The sequence below is a fragment of the Elephas maximus genome, chromosome 4 (assembly GCF_024166365.1).
Source record: "Elephas maximus indicus isolate mEleMax1 chromosome 4, mEleMax1 primary haplotype, whole genome shotgun sequence".
Taxonomy (NCBI): domain Eukaryota; kingdom Metazoa; phylum Chordata; class Mammalia; order Proboscidea; family Elephantidae; genus Elephas; species Elephas maximus.
Window position 1 is genome coordinate 159,598,928 of NC_064822.1, and position 18,237 is coordinate 159,617,164.

Genomic DNA, 18,237 nt, shown 5'->3' on the forward strand with positions numbered 1-18,237 from the left:
ATTTCCATGATGCCCTAGACTGTTTCCAAAAAAAAAACATTTTAGATTCTGGGGAACGGATGCCTGCAAAGGTGAAACTTCAAAAGGATCACGCTGTGGGAACTATCATGGCTGTTTCAGAACCAAGCGGAGTCCCAGTTCTTCCTGCTGGGCAAAGAGATACTTGTTCCTATATTCCTGAGTTACAAACAACCAAGTATTTAAGTCATAACAGCAATGTCACAGATACTAGTTAGGTACAGTTGAAACAGACTAACCACACTATAATTTAGGTGTAGAATGACTGAAATATGGCTTGTATGGCCTGGCCTGGAATCTTTATCACTCTGAAAAACACCAACTCTTTGGAAAAATGCACACCAGCTCTGAACAACTGACTCATAAATAAAATTGAGAAATAAACCCATCGGGCAGTTTGGATTTCCCCAATTTACCTCTGCAAGGTTGACAGCAAAATATCGGGTTTAAATATCAAATTAAACAGGTGACTAAAATCTCGATTTTAATTCTACTTTTTATTTTCCTAAATGGTTAATTACATTTTACTCTGTAGAAATCACTTTAAAAACAACCACTTGCCTTTTTCTGGGCAACTGCAGCTCGCTGCAGTTTCTCTCTAGCTTGATTATACTTTTCTTCTCTGTCTGTGATACGCTCATGAAGTTTATGCTTTTCTTCTAACCACTGCACCTGTTTCTCTTCCAATGTCCTGTCAGAAGAATGTATGTAAACATGGAAGTTAACGTAAACCCTTAGCATTAAATAGACATTATCACAAGTATAAGCAAACTCACTACCTGCCTGAGCACGTTCATTAATTATTCAACCCCAGGCGGTCTTGCGTAGTCACTTATTTGCTAATACTACCATTACTGAGCATTTCTGACGAGCCAGTGTTGTACTTAGAAAGGCATGTGTACTGCTTTGTTTATTCTTCACAATAACCTTTGAGTTAGGTACTTCTATCTTCTCTGTTTTATCTATGAGGAAACTAAGGCTTAGACAATTAACTAACTTGCTTAAAGACTCACACCTAGTTAATGGCAAGGCAGATACCTGGTAACCAGGTTTGAACTATGATAAATACCAAGCTACAAAAATTAGGCCTATTAAAGCTGGCTGAAAAATCAACCTTTGTATCAAATTTTAATGCAGTATATTTTTCTGAGTAAAATTCACATAAATGATATTTTAAGGTAATATCATAACAACTTATATTTGTTAAAGTTCTTCGGCATAACTTATATGATATTTAATATCCTTATTGTAGACAGTAAAAATCAGAATAACAAACCCTGAGAAGTCAGATTACTTGCCTAACGTCACACAGATCTTAAGTGTCTTAAAAAAAAAAAAAAGTGTCTTAGCTGGGACTAAAATCACATTCTATTGATCTACAGTCCAGTTATTTTCTACTATACAATCCTATGACTAACACTCAGAAACCAATAAGTTATTTATATCATATTTTATAGCTACTTTAGAATTCTTAAGCACATTTCAATCAAACACTTGAGGATTCCAGCATACAAACTTCTATTTTTTGCAAAATAAAAGCAAAATAAGTTGGATCCTGTAGAATGTCACATTATGGACAAATATCTTGCCTACTTCCTTTTCTCAAAATTTAATCCCATGTACGAAGCTATGGACAAGTCTTAAAATATGAAATAATGTAAGAACTGAAGGAAAAAATTTTATGTCCCAAAGTAGTCTTCAGAAAAACATATTTAAAAAGAAAAATACTTGTAGATTATAAAGACAAAGCAAATACAAAATAGTATAGTTTTTCTACCAGAACCAGACAAATTTTTCCGGAGAATATAAGACCTTGACTATCACCAAAATCATCCGTTGTTGTCAGGTGCCATCAAGTCAGTTCTGACTCACGGCAACCCTATGCACAACAGAACGAAACACTGCCTGGGCCTGTGCCATCCTCACAATCCTTGTTATGCTTGAACCCTTCGCTGCAGCCACTGTGTCAACCCATCTCATTGAGGGTCTTCCTCTTTTTCGCTGACCCTGTACTTTACCAAGCGTGATGTCCTTCTCTAGGGAAAATCATCTACTCTCTATCAATTTACTATACTGTCTACTACTAACAAATTTCAAGACAAAAAATTAATAAATGAGTTTTTTAAAGGGAACAATCCAAGAGACTATAGTTCCAAATCTAGGAAGTGAATCTACCCAACAGAAAAAAAAAAAAAAAAAAAAATCATGTTCTCTGGCATTCAGAACAATAAGTTAAATATTTGAAGAAATGTGTTGGTTTACTCAATGAATGAAAAAGTTTTTCTTTGAGGGTTTTCAAAATGCTGTGGTCAGACAGAACTTTAAAAGGCCTTCTTCCCTAGATCTTACTTTTTTTTTTAAAACAATTCAAGAGCCCATAAAGATCACTCTGTTGGAATAGAAAGTACATTACCTAAGACCATTGTACACTCTCAAAGGGTATTTGTGATCAGTTCCCAAAACACATTTAACATTGGAATCATCCCTAAAGAACCATATACAATAATAGCAGAAAGAAGAAATAGTTTGTACATAAAAGACAGCACACTCTACTTTTCAACTTCTAGTCGTGCTTTTTCAGCTTGGCTTCTTAAATTTCGGCATTCCTGTTTTAACCTCTCCACCATTTCCTTCAGCATTTGGTTTGAATTCAGCAAATCATTCTCTGACTGTGCAAGTGAGGTCACTTGGATCTGCAAGCTACTGATTTGCTTTAAAAAGAAAAAAGAAAAGAAACATAAGGCTCATAAACAAATGCAGTAAGGCATGAGAAGGGGCACAGCATACTTAGCATCTTGTCTCACAAATGTTCCACCCAATTGGTGTGCCCTTGAAGATAACCTTAAGTGAAATTATAAACAGCAGCAGCTACGGTTATATCTCAATATAACCAGTTGTTGTCAAGAACCACATCCCTCAGTCAGCTGCTGATTCCTCTCTCTTCTTCCCCAAATAAGCAAGCCAGAAGAGGTAGTATTGGTAGTAGGGGGAAGGGTTAGTAGGAGGAGAACAGGGAGGTGAGAAAAGAGTCCAACCATTAGAGAGACTTCCCCTAGCCTCCTAGGAAAGAACAGACTTTAACAGCAGGTCAGATGGGAAAGCTGCTAAGGAAATCTGTTCTCCCACTCTCACGATAGCCTGTGATCAGCAACACCTCCAAGAGTTCTGCTCTCTGAGCAGTCAGGGATCGTCATGAGTACAGGAAGGATCACTGTCTCATGGTTTTTAAGATGTTTCCAAGCATTCTATACGGCCACTGTTGTGCAGAAGATGCTCTGAGAAACCTACTGAATGCCAGGGAGTCCCTGGCCTTTGGTATCCTTTATCAAAACACGTAATGTCACTCAGGCTTTTTCCCCATTCCAATTTATCTTTATCTGGGAGTACTTTTTCTCATGAAAGGTAGTAGCTAATTATCACTTGATTATGCTGCAATTTTACTGATTTTAAATTCAGGATTTAAAAGAAAAGTATCTAGTATAAGACACCAAACTGTATTCTGTAATGTATTTTATGAGCTTTTCATCCCTGAGATGAATGAACACTCACACAATTGTGTCCTCTTGAAAAGGAATAATATATCCTCAGCCAGAGCCTAGTTAAAGAACAACAAGCTAGAAAAATTCACACTGCTTTCAAGTTATATCCAAATAACCTTCACTTGGTACAGTTTGACCTACTTCCCCCCACAAACCATTTTACCAATTAATAAGCAATAAAAATTCCCATTTTTCATTAACTTTCTTTTCTTTCTTAACCACTTTCTGAGAGAACTTTGGGAACAAAGAGCATCAAGAGACCCCGGAATCAAAAGAACCCATCATGAGACTCAAGGGTCAAAAGAAACCAGAGTCTTTATGCAATCAAGTAAATAAGTGGGAAATAATTCCATTACTTCCTGATGGTAAAAAAAACCCAGTGCCGTTGAGTCAATTCGGACTCATATCGACCCTACAGGACAGAGAACTGCCCCTGATGGTAGCAAAGTCAAATAAGACTGTGTATGTATGTCCAAAGAACAACTGTCAGCAGAATAAAGTAAAATGGGATGTCTCAGATTGCTAATTTAGAATGAGCTTCTCCATGTAGAACTATTCATTATTTTCAATAAAAAAAAAATTTTTTTTTTAATAGGAGTTGTAAATATTAAATCTGTATTATAGCTGACTGAACAAACAACCTTCAAAGACCTTAATACCTCTCCATATACACAGGATGACAGAAAGTTCAACGCCAACATTACCAGGTAACTTCTCTCAGAGCATCAAACATTGCACTCCCCTAGTGAAGACTTAGAAACCATAAAACTGCGTATGTGAAGTAGTACTAGCTCGCATGTAAGCATACACCCTAAAAATGGAATATTATTTCATAATTTAAAGGTAAAATTAATTTTTTAAAGACAATAGAATTCAGAAAAGAATGCTTTTCCATGTTTCGCCCAACTTTAGAAAAATCTTTCCTGAACCCAAATGACTTTAACAAAAACAAATTTTCTTCAAAAACTATATATAACTCTCTGATTTCATAGAGATATTGTAAGGAATATCTCATGGAATAAGAAATGTAAGGTTATGAATCACACAAGTAACTTAAAACCTGAATGATTTTACCAATCTATTTTCTAAACTCAGAATATTGAAATACTATCCTTTAAACTCTAACTTAAAAAAAAAAAAACAACACTTTGTTGGCCACAGCACACAGCATATAAATATCTTAAGAAAAACAACAGGTGGCAAAAGAAACTTATTAAACTAATGCTTAAAGAGGTTTTAAACATTTTATCTCAACATATCAACTTCATCAATACATTATCAATTGTGATTAGATTTTCAGAACACTGATATGCAAAATTCAAATAAGGATGCAAAACAAAGGTCTTCAAAGAAGCACTTTTAAAAGGTAAATGCAAAATGTTTGCTGAAATCATACCTGTTTTAGGTCAGAATTTTCATTTTTTTCTTTCTCTGCATTTTCAATATTCACAAATTGCTGTTGAAGTTTTAACCTAAAAATTATAACACACAAAAGGCATTATTAAGAATCCATAGTTCATTAAATTCACTGAATCAGGCAACCATTCTACTGTATACCTACTTGACACCAGGCACTGTACTGTGCAGAGTGGCAGATACAATAAAGATTCAGACTTCTAGCAGCTAGGTTGTACTCACATATAGCTAAAATGTAACATGAATTACTGCTTTTGCTGTAAGAAAATATAGAAACTATGGGCATCTAGAAAATGAGAAATCAAGGATATCTAAAGGGACAATACTACATGGACATAAAAATCTGATGGGCAGGATTTTGATAAACATAGGGAACAACCTGAACTTTTGGTTAAAAAAGTACAGAATGTGTTGCTAAGGTATCAGAAAGTAGCCTGATTCAGGAGAAGCCATGCATATAGTATTCCACAGTTTACAAAGTGCTTTCACACACACTCTCCTTCACCTTCATTCTGCTAGGCTATGAGACTTCTTAATGGTACGGATCACGCTCATCTTTGTGTCCTGAGCCTACCAGGACGCTTATAGTATAAAAGGTATTTAATTAGTGTTGACCAATTTGAATTGTATGAGTTCCTCATAATAATTCCATGAAAACAAGCAGAGTAATCTTTATTATTCCAAGTTTACAGATAAGGATCACATAACCACCAAGCAGCCACATCAAGATAAGACCCAGGTCTTCTAACACCCAAATAAGTGTATCCCTGCCCCACTTCATTATGCTGCCATTTTAGTGATTTTAAATTCAGAATTTAAAAGTATCTAATATAAGACACCAAACTGTACTCTGTAATATATTTTATGAGCTTTTCATCCCTGAGATGAATGAACACTCATACAATTGTATCCTCTTGGAAGGGAATAATATATTTTTTTTCAGAGCCTTAAAATGCAGAGCATCTCTGGAGACCAAATGGCTAAGCTCATGAGGAAGACTTTGTACTAATCAGGTTTGGCAGGAATCGCTCCTCAAACTCCCCCTTTTTAAAATTCTTCAAACACTTAAGTCAAATATGATTCATTTGGCACCCATTATTTACAGTTTGGTATTATTAGTATGTCTTATCTGCCCAATTAGAATGTATTTATTGGAATAAAAACACTCTCAACACCTAGAGCTTTTCAATACAATAGGAATGTTCGTTGATGAATTGAATGAACCAAAGCAAATCCTGGATTAGACATTTAAATGTGTAAGATGATTTTACAGCATAATATGAAAGAAAACAGGAATATGACACCATTGCTTCCTGAGATATCTACATACGAATACCAGAAACTGTGGATCTAAGAGGGCCAGTTCTGCTCCTCCTTTTGCTTCATTGTCAGTACCAGTCACACTCTTATTTCATAATTCTAGCTATATTTTGATTCTCTCCAACTTTCTGTGCATTTCTTCCGTTAAATGCTTATGGATATTAACTTGGTGCTTTTAGGTTACTGAGTTAATAAAGATTTCTTTCTACAAAATCACAAAGATGATAATAGAGAATATTGTGGGTTCTAGCTCAGGTCGACAGTTAGAAAAGTTAGGCCACAAGTATAGCCTGCTTCAGGTTCAGAATCTAGAAACACTTGGTAAATCAGAAGAAATAAGACTCAGTTAAAAAAGCATTCATGACCTGAATGTTTTCTAAATAAATTATGTAGATATAAAGAGAAACAATACTGCCCTACATACAAATATGAAGCCAAAGAAACCAATGATAAAGAATGTTTGGCTTTTATTAAAATATGAAAGGAATAGGAACACCACCATGGTAGACTATAAAAAAAAAAATAGGAGACAATATATTTTTCAAAAGCAGTGTTGGGTCAGAATCCACAACTGATGAAGGAGATTTTTTTAGGAGAAAATCAGTCCATGATCATTACAGTTTAGATTCCAATGGATGATGGAATTTAACATACATAAAATTAATTTTAATAGAACTTAGATTATCAGGGTTAGAAAGAAGTCCAACATTCTTAAATTCCAATAACAAATGAATTCAAAAAAGGTAGATATTATTTCAAAAGACAGTACTGCAGATTTAAGAACAGTTATCTCTTTTGAAGGCTTTTGAATATTCAAGGCATGTCACACCAAACCAAAAGAAAATAAGCCTTAAAACAGAAGTACAGTAAGAATTCAAGAAACAGTTTAAACACAGACGAAAACATCCTTTGATGGTTACGAGAGAGGGGTATTCACTAATCAGACAGTAGACAAGAATTATTTTAGGTGAAGGGAAAAACACACAATACAGCAAAGGTCAGCACAAGTGAACTAAACCAAAAGCAAAGAAGTTTCTTGAAGACAATCAAACTCTTCGAAGGCCAGAATAGCAAGGATGGGGGTCTGGGGACCATGGTTTCTGGGGACCATGGTTTTTGGGGACATCTAGGTCAACTGGCATAACAAAATGTATTAAGAAAATGTTCTGCATTCCACTTTGGTGAAGGGCGTTTGGGGTCTTCAACACTAGCAAGCGGCCATCTAAGATGCATCAATTGGTCTCAACCTGTAGCAAAGGAAAATGAAGAATACCAAAGACACAAGGTAAACATGAGCCCGAGAGACAGAAAGGGCCACATAAACCAGACACTACACCAGCCTGAGACCAGAAGAACTAGATGGTGCCCGGCTACAGTCGGTGACTGCCCTGACAGGGAACACAACAGAGAATCCCCGATGGAGCAGGAGAGCGTGGGATGCAGACCTATAATTCTCATCAAAAGACCAGACTTAATGGTCTGGCTGAGACTAGAGGAACTCCAGAGGTCATGGTCCCCAGACCTTCTGTTAGCCCAAGACTGGAACCATTCCCAAAGCCAACTCTTGAGACGGGGATTGGACTGGACTATAAGAAAATGATACTGGTGAGGAGTGAGCTTCTTGGCTCAAGCAGACACATGAGACTATGTGGGCAGCTGGTTGAATGGAAACGGGGAATACAGGGTGGAGACGGGGAGTGTGCTGTCTCATTAGAGGGAGAACAGCTAGGAGTACACAGCAAAGTGTATATAAGTTTTTGTACAAGAGACTGACTTGATTTGTAAACTTTCACTTAAAGCACAATAAATAAATAAATAAAAACAAAAGTACAAAAAAGAAAGTGCAAGTAATTTTCATTAGGGGATCGATAAAAGCTACAGGAGAGAGATGTAATTTGAGCTAGACCTAGAAGGCAAAATAAGAGTCTGAGGTAGAGAAATTAAGATACAGATGAAGAAGTTAACTGGCGAAGCAAGATCCTAGAGGAAACAATGGGGGCAGGATTAAGATCACTGTTCACTATGAAAGTGAAGGGAAGAGTGTCTTTTCAGTAAGATAGAAAGGAATGAAAGAATGTGTGAAAATACAGAAATTCTAAGATACATAGAAGTTGAATGAATTCATATCCAGTAGCCTTTGTTCAAGTACAAGTGCCTTTAGTGGACAAATAGTCTCCAAGCTGTATAGGAGGCAAGGGAGCCAGCTTAATAGACTGGAAGAAAAAGAGGAGTCCAAGGACTACCAGTTTCAATAGATTCAGTGCAAGTGGAGTGGGTAAAAGAAATGTTTGTCTTTGAAGTGACTGGTTCTAGGGGATGACGAGGTCCAAGAAACGGTTAGGTGCATAGGCTACTGAAGTGGAATAAAGATAAAGAATGCCAGAGTAAAGATAAAAGAAACATGTCTAAGGTACTGAATGGGTCAACAATATGAACGTTATGGTCAAAGAATGACGGAAGGGATAGAAAACAAAGAAAAATTGAGCCAGATGTTCAAGTGCTCAGTGACCACTGGAGAACAGCCTGTAGGTCAGTAATTGACAAGGGAAAAGATAGGGATAAGGTGGATGCAATTAATATCAAAGGAAAAGCCATTTCAACTGAAGTTAGTCAAACAGTGGCCCAGAAGCAAGAATGAGGTTCACAAATGTCAATTACCTCTCTTGGTTCTTATTTGTAGTAATGAGGAAGGAAGACTAATCTCCAATTAAAAGGGTTGCTAGGGTATATGCAACAAGGAGAAAGTCAGGTTTCAGTGAGTGTATTTAAAAAATAGAAGTTGAGATTACAAAAAAAAATTTTTTTTTAATTTTAAATGCTAATATTTTTTCCCCTAAATTTTATTTGTTGTTGAGAACATACATAGCAAAACATCACCAATTCAAGTTTCTACATGTACAATTTAGTTGCATTGATTATATTCTTTGAGTTGTGCAACCATTCTCATCCTCCTTTTCTGAGTTGTTCCTCTCTTACTAACATACGCTCACTACCCCCTAAGGGTCATAGTTGACATGTCATTTTGACACCATATAGATAGTTCTTAAAAGAGCATAATCTTCACGGCAGACCTTTTTTACTACTGTAGTTAAGCTAAACTGGTCACTATGAGTTGGAATCCACTCCACGGCAAGAGGTTTGGTTTTTTTGGTTTTTTTGTTTTGGTATTGTTGGGTGTTAAGAAGACTTCAGGGGATACTTTTGGTTTAAGGTTTAAAGATTATTTAAGGGGTTCATCCAGCCTCTACAGCTCCAGAAAGTCTGGAGTCCATGATAATTTGAAGTTCTGTTCTGCACTGTCCCCCTTTAGATCAGGATTCTTCTACGGAATCTTTGGTCAAAATGTTCAGTAATGGTAGTCAGGCAGCATCCAGTTCTTCTGGTCTCATGGCAAAGGTGGCAGCTGTTCATGGAGGCAATTTATTGGTAATGAACAGGGATTCCAGAGGCTACAATGCAAGTTGTTAAAAGGAGAACTTTAATGGGTAAATGGTGGGGAGAAATCGGAAGTGAAGGATGAGTAAGTTGAAAGACGAGAAACTATGAGATCAAGTATTTTATAATTTAAAAGTAATTATGGAAATAATGGAAGTAGAAATGGTAGGTAGACTAAAAGGCAAAGGCACAACAGAAAATGCAGCTATGCAAAAGTTTAAATGGAAACTTCGGAGTAACACTAAGATGGGACTGTTCCAAGTTCCCTTCAAAGTACAGGGTAGCCAACTGTGATGATTATGGTTTAGGTTTTCTGTGGTAAGCAGCTGATGTGTGTCATTTCAACATTCAACAAATATTTAAAGAGTGCCTACAAATGCTGAGCCCAGTTCTAAGTGTTATGGATACATCAGAGAATAACAAAGACACCCTTCCATTAAGGAGCTTACAGTACAGCAGCACTATCCAATAGAACTTTCTTGATGATAAAAATATTCTATAACCATTTATAGATTCAGTTAAGATAGCCACTAGTTACACGTGCCTGTTGAGCATTTGAAATGTGGCTAGTGTGGCTAAGGAGCTGAATTTTTACTTTAAAAAATTTTTAATTTAAATAACCATATATGCATAATTATACCACATTGGGCAGCACAGGCTCTAGTGTAACCTCTTGGCTCCTTATTCAATGCTAGCCTACATTACCAAGGGAAAAGCAGTAGACAGGACAAGTATGGCAAGTTATATTTTTGATTTCTCTATTGTTAAGGATTCCTAGAACATGTCTCCTGAGAATGACAGTAGCCTCTTCATATCAACCTGCTGAAAGCAAGGTTGTGCGCACTGGAGATTCACTCTGGCCAGTATTAGCAAAAAGGGACTTGCCTGGAAGGATATGAGTCTCATTAAATCAGCAGGAAACTGAAGAACTAGAACCAGACTGGAATAACTGACAGAAACAATGGGAAGGACATACCACAGAACTGTCCGGTCCTTTAAATTCTGCCACATATCCTTCCATCAGTTACTTCACAGTTCAAATTCTGGGAGAGAACTTGTCGAATTGGCCAAGTACTGAATTTCCTGCTCCCTATCAAGATGACATGCAACAGATAACTCCTATCAAGACGAGGTGTAAATAGAAGGGAAGATACATTAAATGGTAGTTTTTTTAAAAAGCACATAAGCACTAAAAAAAAAAAAAGCAGCTGCCGTTTAGTTGATTCTGACTCATGGCAAGCCCAGGTGCTGCACAGTAGAACTGCACTCCATAGGATTTTCATGGCTGTGACCTTTTGTAAGCAGATTGGAGGTATTTCTTCCAAGGTGTTTCTGGGTTGGTTTCAACCGTCACCCATTTAGTCGAGTGCTTAACTGTCTGTACCACCTGGGACTCCAAATATCCATTACATGTAAAAAAAAAAAAAAAAAATCCATATTTACTCAATCAAATGTATACCAAAAGCTTAAGAAAAACAAGGAAAGCTTCACATGGAAAAAAAAAAAACCCATTGTCTTCTATTTGATTACAACTCATAGCAATCCTATACGACAGAGTAGAGCTGTCCCATAGGGTTTCCAAGGCTGATATGCATACTTGCCCCATCTGCCACATCATTCTCCCATGGAACAGCCGGTGGGTTCGAACCTCTGACCTTTTGGATAGTAGCTGAGCTCTGAACCACTGAGCCACCAAGGCTCCTTGTATTCACTATAACCCACTGCCATCGAGTTCTTTCAACTCATAGGGACCCTGTAGGGCAGAGGAGAACTGCCCCATAGGGTTTCCAAGGCTGTCACGGAAGCAGGCTGCCACATCTTTCTCCCTTGGAGAGGACGGTGGGCTGGTGGTAACAGTGATGGGTCCAGGGATGGGCATGTGAGACAGGCTTAAAGCTTTCTCTAGATTTTTCTAATTTGACTTGACAAGTAAGAACTTTGTTTTCTGGGGTCACAACATAGAGTCTCAACCCCACAGAGAAATCTGTATGAGAGAAGCAGACACAGGAGGCAGAAAGGGAGAAAAAAAAGGAGGCAGCAGAAAAAAGGCAGGAAGCCACACTCATCTGACCGCATCTGAGTTCCTACATCTAGGTGACCACGAAAACAACACTACCCCTGTCTTTTCCACAATTTATGTCAGCCAATAGGGTGCCTTTTTTTTTTTTGCTTGACCAAGCATGTTGGCTTACTGTCATAACCAAAAAGTACCAACTACCTACATTATTACATTTCAGCTTGTATTATTTTTATATCTTGAACACAGAGTAGCTAAAGCAAAAGGAAGACGTGATGAAGTAAAAGAGCTGAACAGAAAATTTCAAAGGGTGGCTCGAGAAGACAAAGTAAAGTATTACAATGAAATGTGCAAACATGTGGAGACAGAAAACCAAAAGGGAAGAACACATTTGCTCGGCATTTCTCACGCTAAAAGAACTGAAGAAAAAATTCAAGCCTCCCCAGTTGCAGTACTAAAGGATTCTATGCACAAGATACTGAATGATGCAGGAAGCATCAAAAGTAGATGGAAAGAATACACAGTCACCGTACCAAAAAGGAAAACGCTGGTGGTATAGTGGTTAGATGCTACTGCTTCTAACCAAAGGTCGGCAGTTCGAATCCACCAGAGCTCCTTGGAGACTCTGTTGGGCAGCTCTACCCTGTCCTACAGGGTTGCTATGAGTCCAACAGCAAAAGGTTTGGATTTTTTTTTCTTTTTGGTACCAAAAAGAATTGGTCCATGTTCAACCATTTCAGGAGGTAGCATATGATCAAAAACCAATGGTACTGAAGCAAGAGGTCCAAGCTACACTGAAGGCACTGGCAAAAAACAGGGCTCCAGGAATTGACGGAATACCAGCTAAAATGTTTCAATGAATGGATACACCACTGGAAGTGTCCACTCATCTACACCAAGAAATCTGGAAGATAGCTACCCAGCCAACCGACTGGAAGAGATCTATATGCCTATTTCAAAGACAGGTGATCAAAGAGAATGTAGAAATTATTGAACAATATCATTAATATCACACGACAGTAAAATTTTTCTACAGATATTTCAAAAAGGCTAGCAAGCGGCCATCTAAGATGCATCAATTGGTCTCAACCCACCTGAAGCAAAGAAGAATGAAGAACACCAAGGATACAAGGTAATTACGAGCCCAAGAGACAGAAACGGACACATAAACCAGAGACTACATTAGTCTGAGACCGGAAGAACTAGATGGTGCCCGGCTACAACCGATGACTGCCCTGACAGGGAACACATTAGATAATCCGGGAGGGAGCAGGAGAGCAGTGGGATGCAGACCCCAAATTCTCATAAAAAGACCAGACTTAATGGGCTGACTGAGACTAGAAGAGCCCCAGTGGTCGTTGCCCCCAGACCTTCTGTTGGCCCAGGACAGGAACCATTCCCAAAGCCAACTCTTCAGACAGGGATTGGACTGGACAATGGGATGGAGAGGGATGCTGGTGAGAAGTGAGTTTCTTGGATCAGGCGGACACTTGAGACCACGTTGGCATCTCCTGTCTGGAGGGGAGATGAGAGGGTAGAGGGGGTTAGAAGCTGGCAGAATGGACATGAAAAGGGAGAGTGGAGGGAGGGAGCGGGCTCTCATTAGGGGGAGAGCAATTGGGAGCATGTAGCAAGGCGTATATAAATTTTTGTGTGAGAGACTGAGTTAATTTGTAAGCTTTCACTTAAAGCACAAGAAAAATTAAAAAAAAAATTAGATATTTCAAAAAGCATTTGCAGCAGTATATCAACAGGGAACTGCCAGAAATTCAAGCTGGATTCAGAAGAGGATGTGAAATGAGGAATATCACTGCTGATGTCATATGGATCATGGCTGAAAGCAGAGAATACCAGAAAGATGTTTACCTGTGTTTTATTGATTATACAAAGGAATCGGACTATGTGGATCATAACAAATTATGGATAGCACTGTTAAGAACAGGAATTTCAGAACACTTAATCGTGCTCATGAAGAACCTGTACATAGACCAAGACGCAATCATTTGAATGGAACAAGGGAATCCTGCATGGTTTAAAGTCAAGAAAAGTGTATGTCAGGGTCGTATCCTTTCACCATATTTATTCAATCTGTATACTGAGCAAATAATTTGAGAAGCTAAACTATGTGAAGAACACGGCATCAGGATTGGAAGAAGACTCATTAACAACCTGCAATATGTAGATGACACATCCTTGCTTGCTAAAAATAAAGATCACTTACTGATGAAAATCAAAGATTACATCCTTCAGTATGGATTACACCTCAACATAAAGAAAACAAAAATCCTCACAACTGGACCAACAGACAATATCATGATAAATGGAGAAAAACTTAAAGTTGTCAAGGATTTCACTTTACTTGGATTCACAATCAATGCCCACGGAAGCAGCAGTAAAGAAATCACACTACACATTGCACTGGGCAAATCTGCTGCAAAAGACCTCTTTAAAGCAAAGATGTCATTTTGAGGACTAAGGTGTGCCTGACCCAAGCCATAGTGTTTTCAATCGCCTCATATGCATATGAAAGCTGGACAATGAATAACGAAGGCTGGAGAAGAACTGACGCCTTTGAATTATGGTATTGGTGAAGAATACTAAATATACCCTGAACTGCCAAAAGAATGTACAAATCTATCTCAGAAGAAGTACAACTAGAATGCTCATTAGAAGCAAGAATGGCAAGACTTCGTCTCACATATTTTGGACCTGTTATCAAAAGGGACCAGTCTCTGGAGAAGGACATCATGCTTGGTAAAATGGAGGGTCAGTGAAAAAGAGGAAGACCCTCAACAAGATGGATTGACACAGTGGCTGTAGCAATGGGCTCAAGCATAACAATGATTGTGAGGATGGCGTAGGACTGGGCAGTGTTTTGTTCTGTTGTACACAGGGCCACTGTGAATCAAAACTGACTCGACGGCACCTAACAACAACAATTTTTATATGTTTTAAATTTATAGATAACTTGACAAACTATTTAGTCTAAATGTGAGATAGGGCAGCCTTTATGAACTACAGAATAGATTCTGAAGAATAATTTAATTACTCTTTTTTTAATTCGCACACTCAATCAAAAAACACTTATCGAGAGTATATGCCAGATACACAGCCCTGTGCGAGGCCCCTGAATCAAATGCTATGTTTTCTGCTTCCCTTTACACACAATGTACATTTAACATATGTTTTTTTTTGTTTGTTTTAGGTTCTCTTTAACAATTTTTATACAAATTGTTCCTTGCAATTTTTTTGTGTCATTGGGTACAATTTCTATATTGTGTCAACATTCTCATTTCTTCTGTTCTGTTTGTTCTGTTTCCATTGCTCTAGCTTTCCTTCCTCTCCTTGCCTTCTCATCTTTACTAATTGGGAATTTAATTACTCTTGGCACTATGATAGGCAAGTAGTGAAAAAAAACACATTAGTGAAGACAAAAGACTGATATGTAATTAAAAATTGAAAGCAACTTCCAAAGCAGTGATTAAATCTACTTATTTATCACAAATATTTGTTTGTACATAAATGGATACTTCCGCTTTATATAATTTATGATTTTCTTAGCAAGCCCTTTCTCCCCACAGGTAATCTCTTTCTGACATACCACAAATTCTAAATAAGCTAAGCTGCAATTATGATTATTTTACTGAATGATCAAAATAGGCCTGGTTGATGTAGAAGGACTTATAAATCAGAAAACCAGAACTGCCATGGAAAAAACGCCACAACTGCAGACTATTAAAAAAAAACAAGTCACGTAAATCTTGGGAATTATTTCTTCTACTGTATTTTATATTGGTAACTGGACCATTACTTTAAAATAAGTTGGGGTCATCATATATTATAAATGATCTGGAGAAACTGAAGAGAAATAAAAAAAATTATCAAAGAGAATAATGAAATAGAAAATTAAAATTAAAGACAAGTTCTATATACAAGAGACATTTAAAAAACAAAGTGATTTTAAAAAAAGCTAAAGGGATAAACAAAGGTTTACCAGGCCTATGGAAACAATAAGAAAAGAAAGGGTAGTGATGATATCCCATATCAGACAATGCAAAATTCAAGCAAAAAAAAAAAAAAAATGTTGTTCAAAAAAAGGAAACCCTGGTGGCGTAGTGGTTAAGTGCTACGGCTGCTAACCTAAAGGTTGGCAGTTCAAATCTGCCAGGCGCTCCTGTTAGGTGCTATCAAATCAGTTCCAACTCACAGCAACGCTTGTACAACAGAACAAAATACTGCCCAGTTCTGCGCCATGCCCACATTACCACCCTTTTTGCAGACACTGTGTCAACCCATCTCATTGAGGGTCTTTTTTTTTGCCAATCTTCTATTTTACCAAGCATGATGTCCTTCTCCAGGCACTGGTCTCTCCTGATAACATGTCCAAGGTACATGTGATAAAGTCTCATCATCCTCTCTTCCAAGGAGTACTTTGGCTGTATTTCCTCCAAGACAGACTTGTTTGTTCTTCTGGTAGTCCGTGGTATATTCAATGTTCTTTGCCAACACCATTAATTCAAAGGCATCAATTCTTTTTTGATCTTCCTTATTCATTTTCCAGCTTTCACATGTATATGAGGCGACTGAAAACACCATGAATTGGGTCAGGCACCTTAGTCCTCCAAGTGACATCTTTGTTTCGCAACAATTTAAAGAGGTCTTTTGCAGCACATCGGCCCAATGCAATGTGTCGTGTGATTTCTTGACTGCTGCTTCCATGGACGTTGATTGTGGATCCAAGTAAAGTGAAATCCTTGACAATTTCAATCTTTTCTCCATTTATCATGATGTTGCTTACTGGTCCAGTTGTAAGGATTTTTATTTTCTCTATGTTGAGGTGTAATCCATATTGAAGGCAGAAATCTTTGATCTTCATCAGTAAGTGCTTCAAGCCCTCTTTGCTTTCAGCAAGCAAGATTTTATAATTTGCATAGCACAGGTTGTTAATGAGTCTTCCTCCAACCCTGATGCCAAGTTCTTCTTTTATATAGTCTAGCTGCTCAGATTATTTGCTCAGCATACAGACTGAAAGAAGTACGGTGAAAAGATACAACCCTGACATGTACCTTTCTTGATTTTAAACCACACAATACCCCCTTGATCTGTTCGAATGACTGCCTCTTGGTCTATGTACAAGTTTCTCATGGGCACAATTAAGTGTTCTAGAATTCCCATTCTTTGCAATGTTATCTATATTTGCAACATATATGAAAGATAAAGGGCTAGTATTTCTACTATATGAAGGACTCTTAAAGAACAAGGGAAAAGGGCCAAAGAAATCATTAGAAAAAAGGAGAAAGATATGAATAGACAATTCGCAAAAAGATACAAAAATGGCCCTTAAATATATGAAAAGTCGTTCAACCTTATTCATAATAAAAGAAATTTCTCACCTATCCAAATGGCAAAAATTAAACAGTGTTCCAATATATTCTGTTGGCAAGGCTGTGGAAAAACATGCACTCTCATACATTACTACTGGGAAGGCAAAATGATACAATTCTCTTGAATGGAAATTTGGGAAAATCTAACAAAACTGCATATGCATTTTCCTTTTGACCCTGAAAATATACCTTCAACAAGATGAAGATATATACATGTACAAGATTATTCATTGCAGCATTGTTTGTAATTGCAAAACATTGGAAACAAACTAAATACTGGAACACAGGAGAGTGGCTGAATAAACTACAGTACATAGAACAATGGAGCACTATGCAGCTGTAAAAAAGAATGAGGAAGATCTCTATGAACTAATACGGAGAGATTTTCAGGATACACTGATACATTGGAAAGAAAGGGATATAAAATTTGCATGTATCTGCTCATTTGTGGAAATATAAAACAGGAAGGATAAATCAGAAATTAATGAGATTGGTTATGGAGGGTGGATAAGAAAAGATGGGGGCATGGGAACAGGGCAGAATGGATGAGGACAGTGACACTTTTTGAGTATATTATTTTACATAGTTCTGTCCTTTAGAACCATGTTAATGTTTCACATAGTCAAATATATTAATAAATAATACCCAAAAGGATGAGGTGAGGACTCAAAATAGGATAAAACAGAAAGAAATTATCCTATTTTATAAATAAATAACATAACCACAGTGAAAGGGGTTTGGGGAGAATAGACCTAAACTTAGTAACTTTGGAAAACAATATTTTGACTATATGTTCTAAGGCTAAAGACAAAAAAAGAATTATACACTAGTTAATAAGTTCGCCTTTCAGAGTTATTAATTAGAAATTCCCAGACTACTTTATATGTAGTCTAGGATTATGGAAATAAGCAAACCTGTAAAACCCTATGGGGAAGTTCTACTCTGTCTTATAGGGTTGCTACGAGTTGGAATCGACTCAAAAGCAATGGGTTTGGTTTTGGTTTTATTATGCATAAGAGCCAGGTCTCTCACTCCTGTCAAAGGGGTTATAAATAAGGATAGGGGAAAGCTAGAATGAACTCCATGGTGCTGGCCTGCCACTAGATAT

The 18,237-nt window shown here is 37.3% G+C and overlaps 1 protein-coding gene across 4 annotated transcripts in view; it reads right to left on the reverse strand.

The window, feature by feature from the left end:
- Window positions 1-18,237, reverse strand: part of CEP83 (centrosomal protein 83) — a 159,352-nt gene that overhangs the window by 15,042 nt on the left and 126,073 nt on the right. For all 4 annotated transcript variants that reach the window (XM_049884077.1, XM_049884078.1, XM_049884079.1 and 1 more), the window contains 3 exons: window positions 4,954-5,029; window positions 2,572-2,729; window positions 580-709 (listed from right to left, as the gene is read on the reverse strand). In XM_049884077.1, coding sequence (XP_049740034.1) covers window positions 580-709; window positions 2,572-2,729; window positions 4,954-5,029 — 364 coding nt within the window. The remainder of the gene's footprint in view (window positions 1-579; window positions 710-2,571; window positions 2,730-4,953; window positions 5,030-18,237) is intronic.